General features: G+C 38.5%; 1 protein-coding gene across 6 annotated transcripts in view; it reads left to right on the forward strand.

The window, feature by feature from the left end:
• The window catches only part of FMN1 (formin 1), a 439,238-nt gene extending 412,217 nt beyond the window's left edge, over positions 1–27,021 (forward strand). For all 6 annotated transcript variants that reach the window (XM_077127364.1, XM_077127363.1, XM_077127362.1 and 3 more), the window contains 3 exons: positions 3,554–3,703; positions 24,247–24,331; positions 26,762–27,021. In XM_077127364.1, coding sequence (XP_076983479.1) covers positions 3,554–3,703; positions 24,247–24,331; positions 26,762–26,806 — 280 coding nt within the window. In that variant the 3' untranslated portion in view covers positions 26,807–27,021. The remainder of the gene's footprint in view (positions 1–3,553; positions 3,704–24,246; positions 24,332–26,761) is intronic.
• The last annotated feature ends 871 nt before the right edge of the window (positions 27,022–27,892 follow it).

Here is a 27,892-nt window from a genome sequence, read left to right on the forward strand (position 1 = left end):
CATTCACAATAGCAACTATGAGAGTCAAACATCTGGGAATAAATCTAACCAAGGATGTAAATAAAGGATTTGTACACAGAAAACTGCAAAACACTGCTAAAAGAAAGTATAGACTTAAATAAATGGAAGGACATTCCATGATCATGGATTGGAAGACGAAATATTGTTTAAGTATCAGTTCAACCCAAAGTGATTCCCAGATTCATCACAATCCCAATCAAAACTCCCAACAAACTTCTCTGCAGAAATGTAAAAGCCAGTCATCAAATGTATACGGAAGGGTATGGGGCACCAAATATCCAAAGCCATCTTGAAAAAATGAGAAAGAGGATTCATACTTCCCAACCTTAAAACCTGTTACAATGCCACTGTAATCATGCCACTAATCAATGTTACAATGCCACTAATCAAATCAGCACGGTACTGACACCAGGACAGACATATAGAGCAATTGTATTGAATTGAGAACCCAGAAATCAACCCTTGCATTTATGGTCAACTGATATTTGACAAAGGGGCAAAGACCACTCAGTTGGGAAAGAAAAATCTTTTCAACAAATGGAACTGGGATAACAGGATGTCCATTTGCAAAAGAATGAAGGTGGATCCCTAACTCACCATATGCAAAAGCTAACTCAAAATGGGTCAAAGACCTAGATTATAAGAACCAGAACTATAAAGCTCCTAGAATAAAATGTAGGGAAGCATCTTCAGGGTGTTTTGTTAGGCATTGGTTTCTTAGATTTTTATACTCAAAGCCTGAGCACTGAAAGAAAAAAAAAAATAGATAATTGGGACCCTATCAAAATTGAGAAGGTTCATACCTCAAGAGACGTTATCATGAAAGTAAAATGACAACCTACTCAACTGAAAAAAATATTTGGAAACCACATATCCAGTAAAAGTTTAATATCCAAAAAATATAAAGAAATCCTTCAACTCAGCAAAAAGACAACCCAATTTATAAGTGGGCAAAAGACTTGAATAGACATTTCTCCAAAGAAGATATACAAATGAGTATTAAGCACATGAAAAGATGCCTGACATCATTACCAGTAAGGAAATGCAGATCAAAACCACAATGAGATACCATTTCACATCCACTAGAGTGGTTACTATTTTTTCAAAAATGGAAAATTATAATTTTGTTTGCTTGTTTGTTTGTTTGTTTTTCCTCAGTAGTCTTTATTCAGTTCTCCTGGGCCAGAAATGCCTCTTTCCTGGTGCTCCTGCCCCTCCCAGCCCAGGGCTCCATAGGGCTTAGGGACTGTGTTGGGGACAGTCCTGGTGCCCAGAGGAGGGCAAGCAAGGCTGTTGGTCCTTTCAGGGATGTAGAGAAAGAGGAATACTCATTCATTGCTGGCAACAATGTAAAATGATGCAGCCACCGTGGAAGACAAAATAATCGAAAGCAGGACTCAAACAGATATTTGCACACTGATGTTCATAGCAGCATTATTCACAATTGCCAAAAGATGGAAGCAACCCAAAAGTATCCAACCAATGAATGGATAATCAAAATGTGTCATATATATATACACACACAAACACACACACCAAAAAATGGATGTTATTCAGCCTTTAAAAGGAATGAAGTTCTAATACATGCAACAACATGGATGAACCTTGAAGATGATGTGTTGCATGAAATAAACCAGAGACAACAGGACAAATATTGTATGATCTTACCATTATGAAATCATCAGAATAGGCAAACTCATAGAATCAGAGTCTAGACTATACTAGGTTCCCAGGGGAAGGGATGGGGGTAGGAAATAGGGAGGTAAGGTTTAAAACATACAGAATCTCTATTAATTTTTATCATAAAGTTTGGTAATGGATGGTTGTGATGGTAGCACAAAAGTGTGAACATAATTAATAGCACTGAATTATAGATTTGAATGTGATTAAAGGGGGAAATATTAGATTGTGTATATGTTACTAGCATAAAATTTTTTTTTTAATCTATAGAACTATAAAACACAGTGAACCCTAAGTTAAACCATGGACTATAGTTAGTAGTACAGTTATAAAAATGTGCCTTCATTAATTGTAACAAATGTAACATATCAATGCAAGGTGTTAAAAATAGGGTAGTATATTATGGGATCCCTGTATTTGATGCATGATTTTTCTGTAAGCCTACAACTTCTCTAATAAAGAAAAAAAGCAAATTACTGCAGTTATTGCATTTCACCCCTTGTGCACTTCCACTCTTTTAATAACTGGAAGCCAAAATTCCCTAACCAGTAGTTTTAATTTGCATTAAAAACAGATTTATTATTTACAGAAGCACAAAGAATTTATGGGGCTGAGAGCTGCAGCTCCAGCTTGGATCTCACCTAATCATAGCCATGGAATCAATTAACAGTTCATCTGTGAAACGTGGTAAAATCTTATGAGATACATATTGCCCAATAACTGAGAATGAGATGAAAGTATGCTCCGTAATAGTAATGGGGCTTCAGAGTTTTACAATCGCCATGGAATAGAGTTCCATTAGAAACTCTGTATTCAGGATGGCCACAAAAAATGCTGTATCTGAACATATGATAGAGCGTAGAGTAATAAACATGGCCAGCCATTCTTGCTTTGATTAGTTTCAACACCTTAGAAAAGGGGCCAGTTATTTAAGTGTTCTTGCTCATGGCAAATGAGCTTGTGAGGCTAGGGAAGGGGGGTTTGAGGGTGGTGGTGCTGAGTTCAGTGCTATAAATTGCTGCAAGGCTACTGCCTCCAAGAAGGGCTGCTTGGGAGGCCTGGGCAGTCTGGTACAGTGAGCCTGCATGAAGTAAGTTAGGAGGTTCTTAGTGATATCTGGGAATCCACATTGGAAAACTTGGGTTCTTTTCTGGGCAGATTGGAGATCATTTTTCAATATTAGAGATGGTCTTTGCTCAAACCTTTTATGCCCACAATTAAGCCTGTTATTGTATGTTTGTGGGTTTATATTCTTGCATTATATCGAGCTCTAAAATATTAGTCCTCTTAAACATCATATAGTGTCAGTTTCTTATGCTTGAGAAAATTGAGAATCACTGACACTGAGTGAGTGACCCAAGGTTACAAAGCAAGCGTTTGCCAGAATAAGGATAGAATAGTCTCCCAATTTTCCATAAATATTTTACAGATGGAGTAGAGGGATGTTTCTAAGTGACCATCGTTCACACTACAGAACCAATATGTCGTCAGTCTTATATTTAATCATTACACACAAAGCGAAAAGCAGGTAAATGTCTTGGCCTGGAGATGAAGACCAAACTCAAAAAGTTTAACCTATATGCTCCCACTGGAATTATACATGCTAGTGTTTATATAGCTAAAATGTGCCCAGAAAAAAAGAAAATCAGCAAAGCTGCAATTCTTGGCCAATAGGCTTGGACAAGTAGGTTTTCTGAGGCTTAGGATAAGCTGCAGTAACTACAAGCCTGGGCTCCTGTGTTAGAGAGTAGATGCATGGGAAACTGCCCCTGCTGTCCCTTCTCGTCACCCTAATGTGGACAGTTTCTCACTCTCTACCTCACTCCCTTTTTTCCCTCCCTATCCTTTACAGTTTTGAAACAACAGTAGGATATTTTGGGATGAAGCCAAAGTCTGGTGAGAAGGAGATTACACCCAGCTATGTGTTTATGGTGTGGTACGAGTTCTGCAGTGACTTCAAGACAATTTGGAAGCGCGAGAGTAAAAACATATCCAAAGAAAGGTAAGGTTCTAATAAAGGCATTGATACCCTCTTCAGGAGTCTAGGAAACTGCCTTCTCAAACCTAACAAAGTAGGCGTCTGTATTTCACAGGTTTCAGTGCTTTCTTTCAGATCAAGTGGACATGAAGGAAAGATTATTGCCTCCAGGCTCATAGGGAAATTTGGGGAAGGCTTGCTGTCCACACAAGTAGATCCATTCCCATGATCTGATAAGTTACACTTTCTTAACCCCTTCCAATTACTAGCTAGTAAATGAAAGGGGAGTTGTGCTAATTTGCAACAGATTGCTTCTCTGTGTATTTTCATGTTGGCCCGATCTAAATGAGGCAGTCTTGCTGTCGCAGACAGTACAGACAAATAAAAGTGAATGCTTTTCCCATTAATATACTGAACTTGCATCAAAGGGAAATCCCTGAGACTCGGGCCACACTTAGCGCGGTGTTGAAGCCCCCACACTGGATTTACAGCGCCACTTCTGACTGCCCGTATCCTGCTGAGGACATCAAACTGCATGCCGCTTGGCCTCATTGCGGCCTCCTGATTTTATTAGTTGGGGGTAGAAGAAAATCCTTGGCTCTAAACATGGGATGTGGGCATGGGTGCGTGTGAGTTCTAATAGAGAGACTGAATTTGGCTCTGTTGATCAGAAAGAAAGCATTCTTCCTTGATCACTGCTTTGATCAGTTTGCTGTTGTTCTCAATAGAGTGTCATGGATTTCAACTTCAAACAGGTCTTCCTACTATTCCTACAGGATAGATGTATAGGACTGTCCTTCCAAGTGGAGTGCAAGGAGACAGAAAATTGTACAAAGTAAGGGAAAATGGTTTATTTAATTAGAGTGTCTATATTTCACTAAGCATTGAGACCTGAAATTCCATAATTTCAATATTTTTGTTCTTCAGTTTGTCAACAGAGAGAAGGTTGACACATACCTTATTCATGCACACAGACACAAAATATACTAATATATTTTACCTGAAGAAGTTGTTTTTAAGGAGATAAAAATTTAGAGATTTGGACCTATTGTTTACTATGCCTCTAAGGTTTTTCTCAGGGAATTAAAAAAAAAATTTTTCTTTCTTTCCAAGGAAGTCAAAGAGTTTTTATACTCTTTATAGCAACACATTTTCCCACCATCATCTCCTGGGAACGTAGCAATTATACCATGTTGTATAGATAAACTGAAGCAGAGAAAAGTTGTGATCTTAAACAATAGAAATTTTTCATATGGAGAACATGAAAAAATCCTAAAGATCTTTAATCCTCCTCATTTCTCTTGCTCTGCAATTACTTATTTAGACACTTGGAGTAAGTGAAAATAAGCTACTTTAGAATAAATTTTGTATTTCGTGAGCCTCATATGCAAGTGGTCAAGCCAAGCCTGTCTTCCTCTAACAAGATAGCAGCTGGCCAATAAGCCATCCACGTGCATCTCTGAAGCTGGAAAACCAACAATGGGCCCTAAATGTGCAGCCTTCGCTTACAAATTTAAACCTCACATTTTAAGCATAGTCTTTATTGAATTTGTCCCTGAAGTTAGAGCTCTAAAAAATGGTCCTCCCCAACACCCCCCCCCCCAAAAGAAAAGCAGGGACGGTAATTAATTTCATTTAATAATATTCTGTTGAAATACTGAACCTTATTCAGAAATAAGGAATTTTTGCCTCTCAGAGAAGTTGGACCAAACTAATTTGGGTCTGCGTGGCAGTAGTATCCAACTGTCCTTCCAAATGACATTTTCTCTGTTTCCAGCCACAGGCATTTGCGGCATTGCTTCCTGGGTGCAGCTGGCAAATTGCCTACTTCACACTCTGTAAACCAGCACCTTTAAAAGGGTCATGACTTCACAGGGTCCTTTTCAGGTCTTCTTTAGCAATTTCAGGGGTCTCTCCATGCTAGCCATGCTTTGTGAGATGGCTCACCAGAGTTTCCAGATTAGAACATCTCTGAAAGCTAATGATGACTAATAAACTATTTTTGGAAACAGCTTGTATGGAAAAGTCTATTTAAGAAATGTTAGCACATTGTGTATATTGTTGCTGATCCAGTTAAACAAACTGATTAATGCCCAGGGTTTTCTTGTGAAGTGAGGATTTTTTAAATTGTGCTCTATCTGCTTTAGGGGTTTAGCTCTTAAACTATTAGAAGCACATATTGTAGTAAAATAGGTAGATTAACTCAAATTCTTCTATTATATTTAAATGACAGGCAAGATGATTGCTTTGTTTTGATACCTATTTAATGATGTTTGATATTGGAATTTTAAGTAATACTTTTCACAGGAATCCAATAAATCCCAGCAATACTAAATGTCAGGAAAATTAACCTAACATCATTAAGATGAGTATACAAAGGCATCCTAAAAAAATAAAATCCAGAACCAAATGAAATTATGATAGCTTATAATTATTAGAAAATAAAATTATAGTTTTGGATCCCATCAGAAGAAATTTAATCCCCTTGATTTTTTTTTTTTTTTTTTGGCATGGGTAGGCTTCAGGAATCGAACCTGGGTCTCCAGCATGGCAGGTTAGAATTCTGCCAGTGAGCCACCATTGCACCACACTCTCCTTGATTTTTTAAATGTATTTGAAGGTCAATTAAAAATGTCAAAAAAATCATTTTTTTGAAAGGATCAATATTATTTCAAAAGGGATGGATTCCATATTAAATGTTTCTTTTTTCTTTTAAATTCCACTTCCAAATAAAATAGAAATGTTGAAAACTAATCTAGGTCACTTAAGGCTAATTTTAGGTAGTAGAGTATATTTACCTCTTTTTCTGCTTAGCATCGTTTCCATGAATACACATTAGTTTGATGCAGAGTTGAGATGGAGGCTTCCCCATAACAAGGTAGCAGTTACCCGTCATGAAACTCTAGAACATTCTGTAAACACACATATGGTATATAAATAGCCTGCAATGTTCTTGTGCCATGTGAGTGAAATGATAAACTCTGTCATTAAGCTGGTGTTGGACACAGTTCTGCTAGCATTTCACTAGGCATGTGATTTACCTGCAGATTAACTATATAGCTAATCTTAGGCAGAACAACAAACTTCCGTAACCAGGCTCCACGCTGCCCCTAGTACAGGGACACATCCCCAGTAAAAGGTACAGTCCCTTCTCTTACCCCTTCTGAGTATGACAGTGCTCAGTAGAGTAAAAACGACCTCTAGGCAAAGTGTTAAAAAATCAGCATTTTTGCGGTCCTCATTCCACCATTAATTTGCAATATCAAGCAAACCACTTATTGCCTGGGGGAACCAATTGTCTTTACTGCGATGAAGCAAGAACTACATGAAAGCTGTGATCTCTTCATAGCTCTAACTCTCTCTCAGTCTAGAAACTACTGTTCTAATATCTTGAGGAATTGTGCGTTTCATTTCTGAGACGAAGCCCCTCACCTTTACGCCAGCACTCCTTGGGGGTGGGTCTAGAGGACCTTCCCATCCAAATACGCAGTGAGTTTTGGTTCCACACGTTTCTTCCTCAGAAGTCAACAGATTGTCAAAGCATATGCATAATTGCAAGGAGTAACTTTATTTTTGCTACTGTATTTCTTGACTACTTTTTATTTTTTACTCATTTTCTGCCTTTTTTTTTTTTTCCTTATTGCTGGTTAATTATTCTGGGATAGAGGACCCTTCCTTATAAAATATTCTACCATTCAGGATATCTTTTGACTGCTCCCCACATATGCCCACACATGCATAATTATAGGCCACAAATTATAACCACTGCCGCCCACAAAATGGGCTGTGAAATTTGCAAAAGGTAAAGAAGTCCCAGGGGAGTCATGACTCCAGGAATAAAGTTTTGGTAAATGATTCACCCAGAGCCAAGGCAAACTTTAAAAGTGCCACTTAAAGAACCCATAATGGAAAAATAATGAGTGAATAAGGAGTTTGGTGAATTTTATGTGAAATACGAATAAGAAATTTCATTATATGCATAACTATAATTATATGATGGAGAAATGGATAGATAAATAGTTGCTTTGTTTTTGTTTGTGGCTTTTTGTGTGTGGTTTTTTTTTTGTCCAACTAAATAGCACCAGGATTTTTTTTAAGTATATTACTTGCAACTATTGTGGTTAATTATGCAACTGCCATACCCGTGACAGCAATAGTTGTTATGGGGTTATCCCAAAGACTGTCCCCAGAGCTCCCAACTGCTCAAGTCACTTTAGGACTAGGAGTTGGGGACTTAGGCCGTCACTCAACTCACAAAGGAGCCATTCATTGCAGTGTAGACATTGCAGGAATTCATCTCCTTATATGATAAAGTTATTCCTGGAAAAAGTTCCATAGACTAAATTTTTATTTATTGAATCCTACTTTTCTGCTGGCATACATACATGATACTTACAGTAACTTCTAATAAGTTCATTTTCTTTTCCCTAGCCCTTGCTATAGAATTAAAAGGTTTGTATCCACTTCTCAGAAGCTTAATATTTTTTAAAGGATCCCTTTAATAGGACAGATAATCACCCTCTAGGTAGTCAAGCAGAACTTTGAATTTTCCTAAGTCGCATTTAAAGGCAGTTATGTACAAATATACAAATAATAAGTGTCCTGATGACCTAATTATAAACAGAACCATCATAATTAGTAAGAATAAAACCTGCTTATTTCCCAAGCAATAAATTTAAAACTGCATAAGCAAAATGAAAGATATCCCATAAATAAGGAGGGGAGATAGTAAATTTAAAAATGGCAGGAATTTTAAGACCATTGATTTTAAAGACAAAAAAAGGAAAAAGTCTCCTTACTCCTTTTCTTGTAAATTATCAACCCATCTCTTTCCCTCCTAACTTCTTGAAAGAAGAGTTTATATTCATTTTCTCACTTCCTTTTTGTTTGTTTTTTAACCTCATACTCACTTCTTCATGTATCACTGAAGATAAAAGCTCAGCTATTATGACAATGACCCAAAAAACTGTTGCTTAAAAAAGAAAATTTTATTTCAGGAATGCAGGTTCCTTCTCTTTTATGGCTGCCATCCTTTCCTGAAGGTGTGGTTGTTATTCACAAGTTTGAAGGTGGCTCACGTCACATCTACCACCACCCTTCCTTCTGAGTTCCTGCCAGTGGGAAGGGGAGGACATACTCTTTCATTTTTGAGGACGTGACCTGGAAAGTACTCATATTACTTCCACTTTTAGCCCATTGGGCAGGATTTAGCGTCGTGTCCATACACAAAGACAGCTGGGAAATATAGACTTAACTAGGATCCAGGTGCCCAGCTACAGACAAATGAGTTCCATTACTAAAGGAAGCAGGAGGAATGGATGTTGAGACTATTAGCAGACTTTGCCACATTTCCTAATTATGAAGTCAAATGGCTTCTCTGACTCCTTGCCTCTGCTAGTTGTTGACACTGATGATAGCCTCTCCGTCTTGAAATACCTCTTTGCTCTGACTGTATTCTGGGTTTCTTTCTTTGTAAGGGTCCATTCACTCTCCAGCTCCTTCACCAACTCCTCTCTCTCCTTTTCCTTGAATGTGGACATTCTCCCAGGGTTCAGATCTCAGTGTTCTTCTCTTCTTGTTCTTTGCTCTCTCCCTAGCCATTCCCAACCATTTTCCCAAGTCTTCCTACCCAGAATGGGCCTCTTTTCTAAGTCTTAGACCCAAATCTTCTGTACACTAAACATTCCCACAGGATGCCTAGTCTTCATCTCCAATTCAGCATGTCCCAGATGGAATTTTTTATAGTCAACTAAGTCTATTCCTGTTAGGTACCCAACTCTCAATTGTACCACTACCCTCTTAGCAGCTAGAAAGCTGGGCTGGAAACCTGAGTGATCTTTAATGTCTCAAAATTCATTTTCCATCTTTTGCAACTCCTCTCTGTTTTGCTCCTCAGTGGTTTTTCTTCTATACCCTTATTCACAATAGCACTGCCCTAATTCATGACTCATCCTCTCTTGCCTGGATTATTAAGCATCCTTTTAACTGTTCTCTCCACCAGTAGATTTTCTGTTTCCTCTTTAATGACCCTTAACATCACATCTAGTTATCTTTCTAAACAGAATTTGGGTCATATCTCTGTCTTTCAAAATATTTCATGGTTTTCCATTGCTCACAAAATAAAGGGAAGCAAATTAGCCATGGTATGTATTTATATTCTTTAGCTCACTGAATCCTCACAATAACCCTGAAAAAAGGTTTATTACTATTTCGCAGATAAGCACAGAAGAGAATAAATGAATTACCAGTGTCCCTAGTAAGCAACAGAGCAGGAATAAGAACTTAGATTTTGTTGGCTTATTTAAAGTTTCGACTCTTTCAAGTATTCCTTATTCTCTCCCAAATTACTACATGACCCAGGAAAATGCTGCCTTAACTCACCTTTCCAGCCCTATTTCCTACTGCCTCCTCTTTCCAAGCATGCACTGTAACCACCACTCATAACACACAGTTTCTTGCCTTGTGTTCTCATTGAATAATTTATTTATAATACAATGGCCCTGGTTATTTCTGGCTAATGAAAATATAGTCATCCTTCAAGGATCACTTACAAAACCAGCTAAAATCTTCTGAAATCCCCCTGGGTAGAACTACCTTTTCCTCTGATGTCTGTTAGCATGTTTTTCTTACCATCCTTTAGCACTTAATTCATTCCAACTTGTTATTTAAGCTGTTTTTCCATCTTTAGGACATAAACTTTTTCCTTGATACCTTCTTGAACACAATACCCAATACATGTTTGGACATTGAACAGACTTCACAATGTAGTACAAAATTATTATTAAATGAGCATTGAAGGTCCTGAGTCGTGTAAGAATTTGGGGGAGGAAATGACCACAAGGAAATGTGGAGGCTAGAGAGGGCTCTGGGAAGATATTTGGCAAGAAACTAGATCATCCCTTGGCAGGAAGTTCAGAAGCCAGTGGAAAAGGAGAAGTGGCTCTGAATCTTGGAAGATCTTCCAAATCACCAGGAGAGCTTTATGAAAATTCAACACATCTAATGAATCAGAATCCCGGGTAGTGAGGCCTAAAAGCTGGGTCTTAGAAAGCTCCCCACATTGATGGCAGAACAGGAAAATATGTTGTTAGATTGCCTCAATAAATGCTTTGGGTTCCCATCCCTTGCTTGCATATATCAAGTAAACTTTGGAGGAAGGAGGGAGGAGGTCTCCTCCTGGCTATTATGTTCAACCAAGTTTAGGATCCTCTAGACTTACGGGGTCTTGATGGTCTCCTCAACCCTGACTTCCTGTGATCTTAGGTAGGAAACAAGCTGGGCACTGACCAGAAGATGAATTTGGTTACTTAGAGAAGAAAGAAATAAGGGCATTCTGAGAGGCAACACAAGGCAAATTTGTGGACTTGAGGAATTCAGTGTACATCTTGGAGGAATAACATTGTGTGACTCCTGGGGACAAACTAACTTCCAGCTCCTCTGTGTGTCCTTCTCACTTCTTTGCATTCTAATGATAGAAATCTGCAACCCTTAATCAGCTTTATTTAAATAAATACTTTCAGTTGCCTATTATGTATCAAGTACTGCGCAGGTTCTGGAACTCTAGAAGAGTCCCATAAATTCTGGAAGAATTTAATCTACTGATCACATCCTACCTCCTTCATGAAGTTTTCCCCAATCCCTATGCGCTCTCTTTCCTCCAGTATTCTGAGGGATTACTGTCACTTCTATTTTGGCATTTACTGATTTGTTTTTCATTCACTTGGTTGAGCTAGTTTTCTCCCAAGGTCTCAAGTAATGTCTTATGTGTCTCTGTTTACTCTCTAGCAACTGGTATTTATATATAGTAGATGTTTAATTAATATTTGTCAAAAAATAAAAGAGCACTGTGTTTTCTTTTATCATGTTGAAATTGATTACAGAATTGGCTGCTTGCTGCTGATAGACACCTTATTTGTTTGAATTTTGGTGGTAGCATTTCCCATATATATATATCCCATATGGGTTGTGTTTGCCCAAACATCTAAAACGTCAAAGCTTCATTGAAGACAATGGGCATGTACATAAGAAAAAAGATTAGTTAATAGGTAAAACAATCACCTGTTCTGTTCTTGACTGCATTAGTTTCAATTTGTCTAAAAAGACAAAAACTGGAGATCCTTGGGATTTATGTCTGTGCCAAGCCTCAAACCTGTTTGGGGCTCTAATAAGAACCTTAGCATCTGTCCACACTTCCCTAGCTTGGCAGAGAGCAATGGAAACCCAAAGTAAGTCTCCTTCATTCAGCTCAAGTAAATAATTTTTCTGTGAGACTTCTGAAAACTCCCACCTTGGCCATAGATAGAATAAGGGGGGCGCTGCCTGGGTAGTGTGATTTCAGGGGCGCCAGAAAGGCTCCCAGCCTTAGACAGTCTCCTCTATTTCCTTGCCCCTTATTTTAGTCACCTGTGCAAACAGGCTCTCATCCGTTCTGGGTTTTGGTGAGACTCAGTAGGTGGTACCGGTTTCAAAATGAAAAAGTGGGGGAGTTGGCATCTGCAGACACATACATGTCTTCATTATCAGGATTGGAAACATCTTCCAAAGTCTAGCTGTGCGTTTCAAGTAAATTTATAGATTTATGACCCAGGGCCGACTTCAGTTTCTAAGCTCTCTCGCAGATGCCTCTCCCTGAACAAGAAAATGGAATGCTGTTGCCTCTCACTCTGCACCTACATCGCCAGGTCGGCTGGGAGTGTTATGTATACCAAGTGCAGAGTGATTGGCTTTAACTGATCATGCATTCCAGGGTGAGTCCAGAGACCCCTCCCCACTCCCATTCCCCTGTGACCTGAGGGAGAAGCTCTGCAAACGGAAGCAATCTTTGTTCTGCAGTTAATCACTGGAAGTCAGTGTGTGTTTAGGTAATACAAGTGATAGCCCACAAAAGCTATGAAGTGGCTGATTTTGTAGCCGGTAGAATTTGTTCTCTAAGAAGACCTTCTTAATTGTACATGGAAAAATCTCTTGTTTAGGAAGGGGGTAAGGAAAATTGTCAAATTTAGGATGTAGGAGTGATAGACAAATACATCGGGGATAACTTTTAGAAACCAAATGCTGATGTGTAAGGAGCTAGGACCTGGTGCTACTTCACTGCTAGTCTATCCTAACATGGGCTGTCAGTGACATTGACTTGGGGGTCTGGGGTGGAAGGGTAGGCAAAGTCAGGGGTCAGACTCTGAAAAGAAAGTGACAGAGCATTTTGGCCTGCCTTAGATACATGATTTGGGGGTTACCCATTGTTTCATAGTATCTATAAGTCTTTCTGCTGGGTTTTATTTTTTTACGCTTTGGAAACTTTCCACATAGTCTAGTCAGTGATGTCTTCGCTGGCTGCTGCAATGAGGAAGAAATTTCCCTTGCCATTGAGGAGTTAGAGTTTGGTCTTTTCATTGCCTGTTTTTGACTGACAGTGAAAAGTGACTTCCTTTATGTCATTGACTTTTAAAAATCTTAACCATGGGTAATAATTGTATCAAGAATTCAAAAATAGCTAGTGAGGGAATGTTGTCAAGATGTCTAGAAATAGGAGGGGTCCCCACAGCCCAGGCAGGCCTCCATAATCACACTCATTTAGAACCAAAGCTGAACATCAGCCCCTTTTCCCCTGGCCCTGGAGAAACAAAATGACTCAATGGATTAGGGACAGTGACTGTGTTCAGAAGACCTGAATGAGCTCCACAGAGTGGACAGAGCCTTACATTCATGTGACTAGAGGGATAACCAGACGTGATAATTTCCTTCTAAAAGCACAAAACTAAAAACAACCTTCTATTCTTAAGGTAATCCTAATGAGGAAAATATCAAGTTGTTGCCCTAAATTGCTCTAAAATGCCATAAATAAGGTGGCATTGAGTTTTCTCGTACAAGAAAGCCCCAAACCTTCCCAAAGTCTCTTTGTGTGGCATTTCTTGTGCCTTGGTCCAATGCTACTTAGTTCAAAGCAGCAAAGGTATCAGGAAAAGAGGAGTAGTTAGCCAATTGGTATGTGTTCTTCTTATACGCATTCACTGACATTTCTCTCCTAAAGGGAAATCATAGAAGTATCATTATTTGCTGTTAGGAAAAGCTGTCCTTAATAATTATCGGTAAAGCCAGCCCACATTGGGTAGTCAGACCAGCAGAAGGATTAAAGACTCTGGCAAGTCATTTATTTTTACAAGTGTGATTGATCTATAGTAGGTGTCAATACGTCTTCCATCCCACAAAATCCTTAACCACCATTCAAAGGGTCCTATACCGGGCGGGCCGCGGTGGCTCAGCGGGCAAAGTGCTTGCCTGCTATGCCGGAGGACCTCGGTTCGATTCCCGGCCCCAGCCCATGTAACAAAAACGGAGAAACAGAATACAAGAAAATGTTTAAAAATGTTTCCCTTTCTTCCTTCCTTCCTTCCTTCTATCCTTCCTTCCTTCTCGGAAAAAAAAAAAAAAAAAAAAAAAAAGGGTCCTATACCAGAATTGACTGGGCCAATGACAAAGCCATGTTTTTCTCATGTCCTTTTCTTGATTAATATGTTTACTGCATGTATTTCAGAAGAGTCACCAGAATTAAGAGTTCTTGTATTTATTAGAAAAATTCTGGTTCATGTCTTTAAATTGTAGGTAGTGTGGTGATTTGGACCTTGAGCTTTTATCATCCTGCTTTTTAGAGAACTAGAGTATTCCCTGTAGCCTGCTGACTTAGAGGCACATTGCTATACATATTGGCACACACAGCCTGCCTTGTCCCTTTTTCTAAACTACTTTGACCTCCTCTCTTTAGTGATGAGTGATATTAAGTCTTCTTTTAAACAGATTCACATTACAGCTGGTCAGATTTCATGCTTTTACCAACATGCATTCCATGAGCCATATTCCCTGCAATGCCTTTCGTTCCTCTATCCACCAGTGTTTCCAAATCCATTTACTTTGAATGTCTTGGATGAAGATGTATACATGATCTCGGTCACACAGTGATTAATGTTTTTAGCTCACGCTGTTTAGGGGGCTGATACTGAGTCCTCTTTGAAGCAAGTATCACTATAGGCCAACACATTACTTCTGTGCTCCAGAAGCCATTTCCTTGGTCCTATTTTCTATATTGCAAAAGCAAAGTGATTTGTTAACAACTATGCCCTGGTAACATTGCCTGATTGTAATTTCCTACTTGCTGAAATGAATTGTTAATTATCAATTATGAAAACTGGCAAATGGCAAATATCACCAATAAGTATATAAAACAGAATGATGTTTTGTGGGCTCCATTTCCCCTTTTTTAAATACTAAAACTAACCCTACTGTGAAATTGACCCCAATGTGAACCATGATTTGAAACGAGTTGTGCCAGACACCAACCAATTATCTAGATGATTTTTTTAAATAAAAAATATAACCTGGCTTCATATTTGAGCTATTCAAAAGTTGATAGGTTGACAGTTTTATTACAATTATGACAAATACTCAGAGTGGGGATAAAAGAAAGAAAGGAGAGCATATGATAAAAATGTGAATTTCTGTCACAATTAAATTGGAAAGAACCTTAAGCAGGGTGCAGTCAAACAGATCCATTTCATTTTCATTATGTGGCTGTTAAAAGCAAAGGCAACAAATAGAAATTGGAAAGTAGAATAGGACAGAAGTTGGAAAAATCAAGTAAAATTTCATGAAAAGACCATAAATAAAATGATCATAATGCGATTTGAGGTTCTTCATGACTTTATGAGAGGGTATCCTGTTGCTACTTGATTTTTATCACATTTTGGCTCTTTCCTTCTCTGAGTATTTACCAGAGATTGATGATCTTCTTGGCTTAGAACATATCTGGTAAAGGTGGCTATGTTTTGACTTTTGAGATTTGATATTTTATTAGAGCCCAAAAGCCAGAATCCGGCGGCTAGAACAGTCAGAAGAATCATTCTTTTAAGACGCCAAATCTTGTAACCAATTGTTTGTCTCCAAGATATCCTTGGACAGTTCTTTTAGGAAGAGACCTTCTGTTGACTTTCTTTCTCCTGAAGAAAAGTTATTTGTGTTTTTCTCTTTTCCCCAAGCCTTCGATGGATTTTGTTAAATTCCATATAGAGTGGTTTTCCAACTTAAAAAAAAAAGGAATCTTTTTGCTCGAATGAAAACATATATGAAACTCTGAAATATAAAACAGGTATAGTAAAGCTTTTCTGGCTGAGCAGGGGCTTGTAGATGTTGGGGATCCCCTAACTCTGTCTTCTCTCCCTGAGGCGCCTCTGAACACTGGACACACTGCTTTTAACTATTGGTTTTCCCAGTCATGACATGGAGTGTTAAAGAGTTTAAATTCCCTATCTGCCTTACTTCCTTAATATCTCACTTATCTCTTTATTTGGCCATTGTGCTTAATTCCAGTGGTCAAAAATGAAGTTATTTCTGTTCTTGTAAACCCCATGATGATTTCAGTATCTTTTGCCCTATAAACTATAAGCCAATGAAATACTGTATGTCAAAAGAATAAAGATCTTGTAGTTTTTCAGTTTTACAGATAGCCGGTTTCCAAACTGGTTTGATTGAGCTGCTGGTATATAAATCTAGCCAACAGGAAGCTCAGAGTATACCTTCTTTTAAGGTTTTTCAGAAAAGGAGGTGGTAAGGGTGGGGACCCACAGCCTCTAACAGGAAAAGCATGTCACTTTGGAGCAGAGTCCACCTGGTTGCCTTGTGACCCCAGTTCTCTGATATGTGAAAGGAAAAGTATGATTTTATACCTATCCAGCATTTTTCATTCTGTGTTTTCTTGCAACTTTCTATATTTTAAGCAGAAGTAGAACTTCTTCCCCAAGTGGTTATAATATAAAAAATAAAAAGATTGTGAACCACGTCTATAGAGTAAAAAAATGAACATCAGCAAACATGCTTGACAGTCCCAACTCATTTAAATGCATGTCCTTCCTCAGGAGACTTTGGCAGCATTTGCAATTTCCTGGGGCCCCCCAAAACTCCTTAGGGAGTGAATGCATCATGGTGAGAAAGGAGAAAAGACAAAGTCAAATTTATTGAGGCATTCATAAATTGGGAATATTTTCTTTATCTAATATGTTGAAGCTATATTTGTCATTTGTTTTAGCTTAGTTTTTGTTTTATTTTAAGAGGGGGTACCACAAAACCTTTGAGATCAAGCCTAGCTACTTTTCTATGAGTACTTGTGAGCAAATATGTATAGTATTCTAGAGCCACATATTTAGACAAGAAATAAAAATAGGACCAACATTCTATTCCATTCTTTTCTAAACTGCTCCATAAATGATAGAGCCAAAGGACGAAGTTGAGCATAATGTGGCTAGACATTGCCTAACCAGTGGGTTCTCTGCCACTAACTGCAGAAAAGTTCTAACCTCCTATGTGAGAGGGTCAAATTCCAGACTTGGGACAAGTTATATAACCTCTCTGAGCCTCAGTATCTTTGTAGGAATCCTGGAATGTATACAAAAATAATTTGACTTGTATAAATATTTCACACATTTGGGTGGTCTCAAGCAATCTTTCTCTTTCCTTATTTAGGACTCACTCAACTAATCAATAACTGAAAACAGATTTTTTTCTTATGTTTCTACGGTATTTTTCCAAGGATAAGCACAAAAGATAATCACCTTAGGGTTCTGCGCATATACTAAACATGTAGATAGGTTTAAGGTAGAGAAGTTATCGGTGTAAGTCATTCCTTCGTCACTTAGATATTTGCTAAAAACTGACTGGTGCCTAGTACAATGCTGGATGTAAGAGAAGGGAGGGGACCCAGAAATGCATAAGGCATGATCACTGTTCTCAAGTAGTTCAGTGGTTTAAGGAAATAAGACACCTAGGCCCTCCTAAGATGAAAAGTGCTAAGTGCTTTAAGAGAGGCACAAAATGCCCTTTCACTGCAGAGAAGAGCAATTACTCCTCGCTAAGAGAGATGAAGGAAGCTTTCAGGACTTGGCACTTAAGTCGGGAATAAAAGGATGGGAAGAATTTGAACACATGGAACTGAGTAAGAAAGTCACTGAGGAAACAACCTTAAGAACAAAATGCAAAAGTTTGAAAAGCCTTGTAAGTAAAAATGGTGAATAAATTGACTGATATATGAAGCGCATAAAGGGATATCAAAGAAAGAAAACTTAAATTATCACAAATAACATCTTTAATTTTCATAGCAACTGTGTTAGGTGGTATTATTCCCACTTCAAACAGATTGGGAAATTAGGACTCAGAGGTTAAATAATTCATCTTTGGACACAGTTAATTCAACTGATACCTAGATCTGGGTCTGAAAAAGTAAGATAAGTAACCTGAGTTTAAAACGGGAGGAACTTTGAGTGCCAGGCTGGCAAATTTAAATCCAATACAGTAATTTAGCGGTCAGAAAACTACAGCCTGCAGGCCAAAATCTGGTTCACTGCTTGTTTTTGTAAATAAAGTTTATTAGAACACAGCTACGCCCATTCATTCATGTATTTGTCTATGGCTGTTTTCACAGCACAAAGGCAGAGTTAAATAGTTACTAGAGAAGCCACATGGCTAAAGACTCCTAAGATATTTGCTCTCTGGCCCTTTACAGAGAAAGTTTGCCAATCCCTGCTGTAGTTGATTGGGAGTCATTGTAAGTTTGGGGGAAGGAATTGACATACTCAGGACTATGCATTATTAACTGAGAACATCCTAAACAGTGAGAAGGATTGGCAGGAACGCGGTCATTTAGAATACTATTTCTCTCACTCCTTCCCTCCTGGACTATCATAGTAGCCATCCAACAAGTCCTAGCTTCCACAGGAAACTTCCAAAACTTCAAAGCTTGCAGAGTCCACCAGGAACCACAAATGAGTGAAATGCACTGGGGATAAGAAAGTCAACTAAACAAGTCGGCTGATGGATGGCACAGCCTGGCAGCCTCAGGGTTTTGGTTATGGTAGGAAATGGTGGGAAGTTTTTCCTCCATTTGAGGAAGCCTCTACCCCATCTGATTGTTGCTGCCCAGTATTGCCACGTCTTCCAATTTTATACAAGTGAGAAATTTAAAATCTTACACAAAATCACAATATTTACAAAAGTTAGCAACTGAATTCAAATCTGCTTCAACCTTTTGTAGTCAGTCAAAACTGAATTTAATTAAACTCTCTATGGTTGATTAAATTACAGCCCTCCCATTTGCAAGATCTGATCTAGGCTTTCCCACATAAATGCAAAGACACTGATTCTGAGTGATTTTCATGCAATCAACTATAGCAGCCACCCTTCTTCAGCAGACATATGACATCTTGCCCACTGTTTTTAAGAACATTTTCAAGACAAACAGATAAATGGATAGATATATAGATATGTAGATACATACAGAGATACATAGAGAGATAGATTAGACACACACACACACAGTTAGAAACACAAATACATAGGTAGGTACATAGATACATAGATACCCAGCAATCTCTTGACAAGTCAAAGCAGTTTTTAAGACCTACGGTATGCTCTGTCATACCAGTACACATGGCTTAACTAGACTGTCAGAGATATTTAAATATCTGTTTTTGTGTGCCACAAAGCCTGCTGAAAACCAACTTTGCTCTCTAAAACTGATGTTAAGGACAGAAAATCTAGTGAGAATTTGCCAGTTTCTGTTTTACAGGGTAAGTCTTGAGAATTAATTGGTGATGTTATATTCAGGCGATATTTAAAGGATTTGATGAAAACCCGTAATTTATGCGTGGTGTGTGCCTGAATTTTTACAGTTAATATATTACTAATTTATAGTTATTTATGTATTTGTTTATGTATTCATTTATTCAGTATTTACCAGTTACTTCTTACATGCCAGGTTCTGTGCGAGATGCTGTGAAGTCCTGTCCCTTCCCTTTGATAGGTTCCAATGTAGAGTGAAAGGCAGGAACATAAAAACCATAGGGACAAAGTGAGATAAGTACAATTTTCCAAGACAGGGCAAGGAAAAAAGGAAGGAGCTATCAATTCTATCCAACCAAATTTACCTTCTTTTATGAAATAAAAATGGCCTGAAAAAAAAAGGTTGAAAAATGCCAGAAACAAAATGGCTTGAAATGTGCTTGGAAAGTCTCAGGCAGGACCAGCTACATACATAATTTGTGGGTCCCTTGTTTAAAAATTAAGCATTTCAAGGCAGTGACAACAGAGCTTTAAAGCACTTGGGGAGCCACTGTCAGCACAGAGCCAAGTGACATACACAAGCCGCTGATTGAATAAATCTTTATGGCATGCATTTATATGCCACCTCCTATGTCCAGAGCTGGGCATACAGCAGGAAAAATGATGGTCATCATCTCTGCTGTCATGGAGCTGACCATCTAGCAGAGAGATTTGCATGTGACAATTTTCATTATCTAGTCCACTTATGTCCTGACTACATTCTGAGAAAAATATTAGAATGACCAGTGATTCTTACTTTTCCTTTATATTTTTAAGTGTATGATTTAAACTGAAATTATAATTTTTAGCTTTATAATTTTTTTTAAATTTCTGTAAGGGACACCGGTTATTTGATTATCAGAAAAACAGAATCAGTATGAAAAAATTAACTTAGAAGCTCTACATATTTGGAATTCTGATTTTATTTATATCATTTATCTATAGGAAACTTAAAAATATAGAGAGATATGAAGAAGTAGAAAACTTCTGAAGTTTAAATAGATAGTGCCTCTTATTTTATTTAGTTAAGAAATTCTGGGCATATTTTCACCAAAGTTTAGCTTCTGGAGCTGACCGTTATAATCTGTGATCAGTTCAGAGAGAGTGAGGTGAGTTCTGTTTAAATCTCAGGATAATGGTAGTAGTTTCTTGGTTTGCTTGCAGGACACATCTAAATGATTTTGCTGAAAAGATAATACTTAGCTAATAGTTCCACTTGTCTAGTTTGAGGTTAAGAATTACTGGCATGCATTCTTAAAGAGTGCCTTTATCTCTGCAATGAAAGATTCAGTAATAATGATTACCCTTTACTGACTGCGTGAAATACGTCAGGTATGCCACACGTTTTACATACATAAATTCATTCAATCCTCACACGATGCAAGATTGACATTAACCTCCTTTTTTTTTCTTTTTTTTTTTTTTCACATGGGCAGGCCCCGGAAATCGAACCCGGGTCCTTGGGCTTGGCAGGCAAGCATTCTTACCTGCTGAGCCACCAAGGCCCACCCATTAACCTCCATTTTATAGGTAGAGAAACTAAGGTTTAGAGATGCTGTTAAGCTTGCACCAAGCTCCCATACTGGTAGAATTTGAATCAAGTCTGACTGATGCTGAACTTCCTTGCTGCAAGCTGTGCCTTCTCCCAGTCCTTTAAGATTTTCAAGAGTGCCCTGTGAAATGGAGACATAATATTCAAGTGAGAACATTTGAAAAAAAATTCGAAGTGAGAACATTTGAAGAAGAATCTCCTGCAGTGTTCTGTAGGAGAGCTCAGTGAGCTGCCTTGTGTGCGCACGTTCTGAGACAGCAAGTCCCTCAGGCCACCCCCGGATGGACAGGGTCAGACAAGCTCCCAATGTGTGCAGGACGGTTACTCTGCCCCCCCTGGCATGGGACCAGGGGTCCACACTGGGAGCACAGACGGATTCCAGGTTGAGCTGGTGGAGGTGGGGCAGGAGCCAGCCAGGGCACCATGAGATCCGACGGCTTAAAAGTAGCCTTTTTCTTGATGCAGTGCTTGCCCTATTACTGCAGTTTTGTTTTGTTTTTTTTTTCTGGAATTTTGAGAAAGATGTTTCTGCCAGATCTTGCTGGTTTTTCCAAGCTTTTGTTGGTTGATGGAGCCCTCAATTTTCTCATTGCACCACCTTGATCAAGGCAGAGCTTCAGCTTATAAGCAGAGAAATAGCAAAGCACGTGAAATCCATGTGTTTTCATTAGACCAGAGAGAAGTTTAGACATTATTCTTTGATTTTTTAAAATAATAAAGATGAAACATTGTAGATAAAAATGAAATTAGTCTGCCACACCATACTTTCCCCCAAGTCCCATTCTCTTCCCTCACTTTCCAGTAATGATCCCTATCATAAAATTAGTATTTTTCTAGTTGGTTTTTAATAATTTTGTGTGTGTGTGTCTACGTAGATATATGTGTATATGTGTGTTCATTGACAAATGCATAAAACTGTGAGCAATGCTGCTTTGTAGATGCTATTTTAAAACAACACACACACTGTAGCATATTACTTATACAGTAGCAATAGTAGCTAACGTTTATTGAGTGGTTACTCTGTGCTAGGAGTTGTCCTATTGCAATTCCTTCAATGATTGTGTAATAGAGACTATTATTATCGCCCTTTTCAGGAAACCAAAGCACACAGAGAGGTCACTTGCCCAAGGTCACACAGCTAATAAGCGGCAGAGCTTGGAATTAATTCCCATCATTGGGTTCTAGAGCCTGAGCTCTTGCCCCTTATGGCTAGATTGCCTCTTCATTCTATTATTCTGCAAAATTCTTCACCCTCTTAATGTCATGCAATTCAACAATTCATGTAATTGTTGAATTTGTAGATGTAGTTCTTTCACTGTCAGAACATATTCCACTGAGTGAATAAAGTACATAAACAGCATTGCACAGTGGTTAAGACCTGTGAAGTAGGAATAAAAGCTTCTATCTCATAGAGTTATTATAAGAATTGGGTGTTCTGCTTCAAATAAAGCAGGTAGAACAGTATTTAGCACAGAGTAAACACTCAGTAAATGTTGGCTATTATTATTTGAGATAATAATTTATCCATTACCTTATTAGTGACCTTTAGGTTGCTTCCAGTCTTTCACTATTGTAGATATTGTCACAATGAAAACCTGGTGCCTATGTGCAAAGTTTCTTTTGGGTATCTCCCCAAAAGAGGAAATGAGAGTTCATAAGGTGTATATGTTTTCCGCTTTACTTGATTTTTCCAAAGCAGCTGCACCATTTTATACCCCTAACTGCACTGCGTAGCAGTTCCCACTTTCCTCATCCACACTCACAGTTGCTGTTGTATGACTTTTAGATTTGCCAGTCTGATGGGTAAGAAATAATGTCTTATTGAACTGGTGATTTTTCTTTTAATAACAGCTTTATTGAAACATAAATCATATAAAATAAAATTGATCCTTTGAAAACGTACAATTCAGTGGTTTTTGTATATTTAATGCTGTGCAACCATCACCATCATCTAATTTTAGAATATTTCATCACACCAAAAAGAAACCCCATACCATTACAGTCATTCCATGTTCTCTCCTTCCCCCAGAACATGGCAATTGCTAATCTACTTTCTGTCTCTTTGGATTTGTTTATTCTGGACATTTCCTATCTATGGAATCGCATAATATTTATTTTCTGTGACTGAATTCTTTCACTTAGCATCATGTCTTTGAGGTTCATGTTGCAGTATGTATCAGTATTTCATTATTTTTGATGTCCTGATAATATACTAATATATGAATTTACCACATTTTGTTCAACATCATTCATTAGTTGATGGGCATTTAGACTGTTTATATTTTTTGGCTATAACTGTTGCTATGAACATTCACAGTAAAATTTCTGTATGGACATATGTTTTCAGTTTTCTTGGGAAGATATGCACTTCACAGTGGAATTGCTATCCCATATGGTAATTATATGTTTAATAGTTTGAGAAACTGCCAAACTGTTTTCTAAGTCCCACCAGCAATGTATAAAGGTACCATTTTCTCCACATCCTCATCCGCACTTGTTGTTGTCTGTATTTTTTATTTGAGCCATCCTAGTGGGTGTGAAGTAGAATTACATTGTGATTTTGATTTGCATTTCCCTAGTGACTAATGATGTTAAGCATGTTTAGTACTTATTTTCCATTTACATATCTTCCTTAGAGAAATGTGCCTTCAAATCCCTGGCCCATTTTTAAATTGGCTTATTAGCTTTTGTACTGTTGAATTGTAAAAGTTCTTTATTTGTTCTGGATCCAAGTCCCTTTTCGAATATATGGTTTGCAAATATTTCCCCCCATCCTGTGGGTTGTGTTTTCACTTTCTTGATGTAAATTGGTGAATTTAAATATTTGTAGTTTTAGTATTTTTCCTCAAAACTTCAGCTTTCAGACTTGCCTTGGTATACCTGCTGAGTGGATCACAAGCTAGATACCTGTGAAATGTACACTGAGAGTAAAGTGGATGCATCTAGTAGTCCATTCGTCAGACGCGATTACAGTGTTCACAAAAACAGACTTCCTGGGGTCATCTGGGTGGACCTCTCACCCAGCGAAGAAAATTTAGTTTTGATAAAGCACAGGAGAAGCTGCCATACATAATTAGAGTTTGGATGTATTATTATTATTATTATTATATTATTATTATTATTATTATTATTATTATTTAACATGGGTAGGCACTAGGAAACAAACCCAGGTCTCCGGCATGGCAGGCGAGAACTCTGCCACTGAGCTACAGTGGCCAGCCCTGAATTTAATAATGAAAAACCATTTCTACATTTTCAAACTACTGATTCGTTAATTCAAAAGCAATTGGATTTCTATTTAACGTGACTTCATTTTTCTTTCTTCCTCTTCCCTTTTCCTTTCCTTGTCTCCCCTCCCTGCTTCCTGTTTCTATTTCAGATTAAAAATGGCTCAAGAATCCGTCAGCAAGTTGACATCAGAGAAGAAAGTGGAAACAAAGAAAATCAACCCCACAGCTAGTCTGGTGAGATGCATTTTTCAATATAACCTCAAAATCTTTCATTTTTATTGGAATAATATAACCATTCAAGAGTATGTCTGAATTTAAAAGATAAAACTCAAAGGAATGGCAGGTAGTATCCAGACTCTCAGTTCCCATCCCAGAGTAGCATACTGTATAAAGGTATATGTGAGAAAACAGAAAATAACAAAACCTACCTTCATGCTCTCTCTCTGCAGGCTAAACAGATGTCACCTCTGGCCAAATTTAGTTCCCTGGCATTTTACACAGCATTCCACACCCCAGCCCAACCCATGATACCGCCTGTCTCAAAGTGCCTTACTCATGAAATGGTTCAAGTATTTCCACACTCCCCATTTCCTTTTCCCCATTAAATAAAGGGTCAAGGATTACTCTGATAGTTTGTACAATTGAGATACAGAAAGATACAGCCCCCCTAGGGACATTGGTCAAATGGCTGATAAAAGCCAGTGCCGGAATCCAAATCTGCTGACATCTGTCCCTGGGCTGGACCTTCCAGTCTAGTTGGCCTTCTGAGCTCTAAGGGACAGTTTTCCTCCAAAGTCTAATTTTCAGTAAGGATCACGATGCTTCTGCACCATCAATTATAGAAAATAGAATAGCTGAATGGTTAGGACCCAATGATGTTGGGATCCAGGCTGCCTGGGTTTAAATCTCAACTCTGCCACTTACTAGTTTGTAAAACTTGGGCCTCAATCTCTCTCTTCAGTGAAAAGAAGGAAATAAAATTGCCTTTGCTTTAGGGTTATGTTGATGCTTAGCTGAGAAAAGACATGTAAAGTGCCTAGCACATAATAAGAGCTCAGTAAAATATTTCTCTCGTTATGACTAATTCCAGTATCTTTGGCTGACGCTGCAATTGGAAACAGCAGTGAGTGTTAAGTGGGTGGGGGCACCACTCTTCCTTTTGATTTTCAAACCCCACTTTCCCTGTACCCTGACGTCCTATAGTAGTTACTGTATCCTTTTGTATCACAAGTACTTGTTGCAAACTGCTTTAAATCCTCTCAAGTTGTAAAGTGTGATTATTTCTGTGGATTGACCGTGATGTCTCTCAAAACAACGGTACCCATCAGCAGCTAAATGCAGGTTCCTTGAGGCAGATGAATGAGAAATAAACCATGGAGAAGCCAGGGCCAAAAAGCTTAGGCAGAGCTGAGGTTACTGCATGTCGCCCGCCTGCATGAACAAATCCTCTATGTCCATGACATGCATTTGTATGATTTTCCATGGCAGTGAGTTCAACCCTGACTTTCATCTTCCCCCTTCATTATTCTGTACCTTTCCCTGGGCCACGTATGTGGACCTTTAGCTTTAACTTTGTTCCCCAAGGCACAGAGAGTAGGGTCAGCCCTGTAGATAAGGCCTGGGTTTACTGTGGCACGCTTGCATGTTGACCCCACTGGGAGCAAGCTCCCAGTTGAGAACCTCTGCTTATGGCTAGTGTTTGTTTGGTTTGATTTGTTTGTTTTGAAGGAAAATTAGGGCAGAGCTTTCAAACTGATCCCTAATTCAAGATTGCAAACCAAAGATGGGTGTTTAAAACATATCTTAAATCAACAACTAGGCAAATTTAGTAATCCACTGCAGCATCTTATCTCATAGATCACCAGCTGTTTAGGATCCAATTCTCAAAGGGCTTTTCTCTGTCCCTGTTCTTTCCAAAGGCATGTGCTTTTCTCTTTTCCCTTTTAGCCTTCTGTTTGCTCTAAGAGCAGGACACACACATCCAAACTACGCTTAATCTGCATACTTCTCTAGAGTCACAGTGACATTGAGTCTTTGTTTTCATCTTGTTTATTCTCATTTGTTTTCACATCTTCCCAGCAAACCTCCAACCCTGCCCCTTCAGAAAAAGGGTTTTTTGTTTTTTTTTTTGTCCCTGGAAAAGCAGCTCAGGAAGAGCAGAGCAGAATATACATGACAAAATGAGACCTTCTGCCCCACTGCATAGACTAAATCTGGGCATTTTCTATTTTGCATGGTTTATCATATGCAGATATGTTCATATTTAGACTTCCTAGAAACTATTTCTTGAGCATTCCTTAATTCTACCTGAGGAAGAGGGAATGTCTTTAAATAACACTACCCAGTTAGGATGTTTGTCACAAAAGAACACAGCAGTCCACCATCTACCGATCCTGGCATGTCAGGCGTCGGTGTTCTGGGTAGATGCAGTTAGGGGATTGGAAGATTGTTTATTTTGTCGTTCATTTGTTTGGGGAGTAAGGATGGTAGGTTGGGAGGGACAGGTAAGTAACGGAGAGTTTAGGAAAAGAAGGATGGAAATAGTCTCATCTCTAAGGTCTTTGATATAACATTATTTAGCTTTCTAACCACATATGCCTATCAAAATTTAAGAAAGATGAAAAATTAGAAAAAGAAATAACTCTTTTTTTTCTTAAACAACAGAAAGAAAGACTGCGTCAGAAGGAAGCCAGCGTGAGCACCAACTAGAATGGAGACCCATGAAAATGATGACAATGGGATGTGTCTTGCATGATCCTTGGCTATACCAGTGCTGCAGGAAGTTCTTGAAAGATATGTTACTACACGTTTCATTTGCTTATCTCTTTGTGAGGTCATCTGCAGAGAGTACCCCATGCCTTCTTAAAGAAATCCCTTACTACGCCCCGGGAACAATGAAAAGCTATTTAAGGGAAACTTGAGAAGTATTTGATGATTGTTTCTTGTAGAAGTCCAGTGTCTTCTCTGCTGTAAGATCAGAGGACGTACCAAGATTTTCCAGAATTTTAAAAAAGCTGAAGTTTCAGGCCTTCTGACCCAAGCTCAATGTTTGTAAACTTGTCACAGAAAAAGTAAAGGACCTTTTGTCTTAGAAGAGTTCTAGCTTTGGTCTTTACACACTGCAATTTTGGTTACTGGTCTTCATTTTGATCCTGTTGCAGCAAGACCCTGAAGCATCTTTGCTGCCAAAAAATGTTGAAACATACCAAAAACTGTTCTAAGAGGTCCAAGTCTATGAAATGATTTTTTTTTTATTGTTATTCTTCTAATGGAAAGGAGAGAAAATGGAATTGCCTGTGAGGAGAGGGGGAGAAGTAGCCATGAACTTCATCCTGGAGAATGAGTTACGATACAGGCAGTTAACATCAGCCATTGAAGTGAGGCTCTTCTTTTCTTTTTATGACAGTTCAGTGTGGTTTCTTGAACAAGCAGGGATTCTGCACCCCAACTCCCAGGAAAACAGTGATAACTGAACATGGACAGCCATGGGGTCAGAACAACCGCTTGGACAGGGAACCCAGTGACAGAGCACTGGTTACATTTCAGATTGTTTGTGAATGAGTCATGCTGCATTGATGTGTGGTGTTCTGTGACTTTGCATTTATTTGGCCGTCTCCCTCTGCTCCAGGAGGTAGTTTCCAGACAGGAGAGCAGATGCTGTTCTCAGCCCTTTATGATAACCTTGTCTGACTTACGCATGGAGTGGTATGAAGCAGGGGTCTTTGATGTCAAAAAAAATTTTAATGCAGGAATGAAATGAAAAGAAGGGGATTAGTATTCAGCTTTGAGTAGGAT

The sequence above is a fragment of the Tamandua tetradactyla genome, chromosome 14 (genome assembly GCF_023851605.1).
Source record: "Tamandua tetradactyla isolate mTamTet1 chromosome 14, mTamTet1.pri, whole genome shotgun sequence".
Lineage (NCBI taxonomy): Eukaryota > Metazoa > Chordata > Mammalia > Pilosa > Myrmecophagidae > Tamandua > Tamandua tetradactyla.